This window comes from Myotis davidii, unplaced genomic scaffold, assembly GCF_000327345.1.
Source record: "Myotis davidii unplaced genomic scaffold, ASM32734v1 scaffold464, whole genome shotgun sequence".
In the NCBI taxonomy this organism is placed as follows: Eukaryota; Metazoa; Chordata; class Mammalia; order Chiroptera; family Vespertilionidae; genus Myotis; species Myotis davidii.
The window spans coordinates 330,241-330,893 of record NW_006295287.1 but is presented as its reverse complement, the minus strand read 5'-3'; the positions used below and the strand labels follow the sequence as shown (position 1 = coordinate 330,893).

The following is a 653-nucleotide window of genomic DNA, read 5'->3' as shown; positions in this document are numbered from 1 at the left end:
CCCACCCCTCCTGGCTCGTCCCCACATCTGCGCTCCAGAGCCGAGCCTCCCAGGCCGGGTCCCGCTCCCCTCCTGGCCCTGCCCATCCCTCCTTCCGGGTCCCCCTGGCTCCTCACCACTCCTGCCTCTCCCCTGCAGAGACCTCCCGCTGGCTCCAGTCGGAGGTAGAGAGCTGGCTCCTGACCCAGACGGGCTGTGCCGTGACCTTCAACGGAGCCCGGGCGCTGGGCCACCTGCAAGCCCTGACGGAGAGCATGGGGACGTACCCGCCTTCGGGGTTCCCCAAACTAGACCCGTTGGCGACGGATACTTCCCCCGCAGGCCCCGCCCAGCAGTGACAACCGGGGAGACACCTCTCCGCGCAGCCACCTGGTTAGGAGCTAAGCCGCGCCTCCTCGTGACAAACTGCTCAGCACAGCTACGATGCATGGCAGCTCTAGCCCCCACTGTTACACTTTATTCTTAAAACAAAGCCCCAATCAAGACAGCCTGCATTTCCTACCCCCCCCCAGCTGTAAACAACCAAATGGGGGTTCGGCTGAGGAGGGAGTCAGCCGATCACAGCTGCTAACCCTACTGACCACCTGCGCGCCCCTCGGGCTGCGCCCTCCCGAGGCCACATATCACTGTCCTTTTAGCCGCTCCGGGCGCAG

General features: G+C 65.1%; 1 protein-coding gene across 1 annotated transcript in view; it reads left to right on the top strand.

Annotated features, from left to right (window-relative positions):
• The window catches only part of TMEM143 (transmembrane protein 143), a 21,914-nt gene extending 21,390 nt beyond the window's left edge, over positions 1 to 524 (top strand). The window contains 2 exon segments of the mRNA XM_015567956.1: positions 79 to 310; positions 312 to 524. Coding sequence (XP_015423442.1) covers positions 79 to 310; positions 312 to 384 — 305 coding nt within the window. The 3' untranslated portion in view covers positions 385 to 524.
• Positions 525 to 653: the final 129 nt, after the last annotated feature.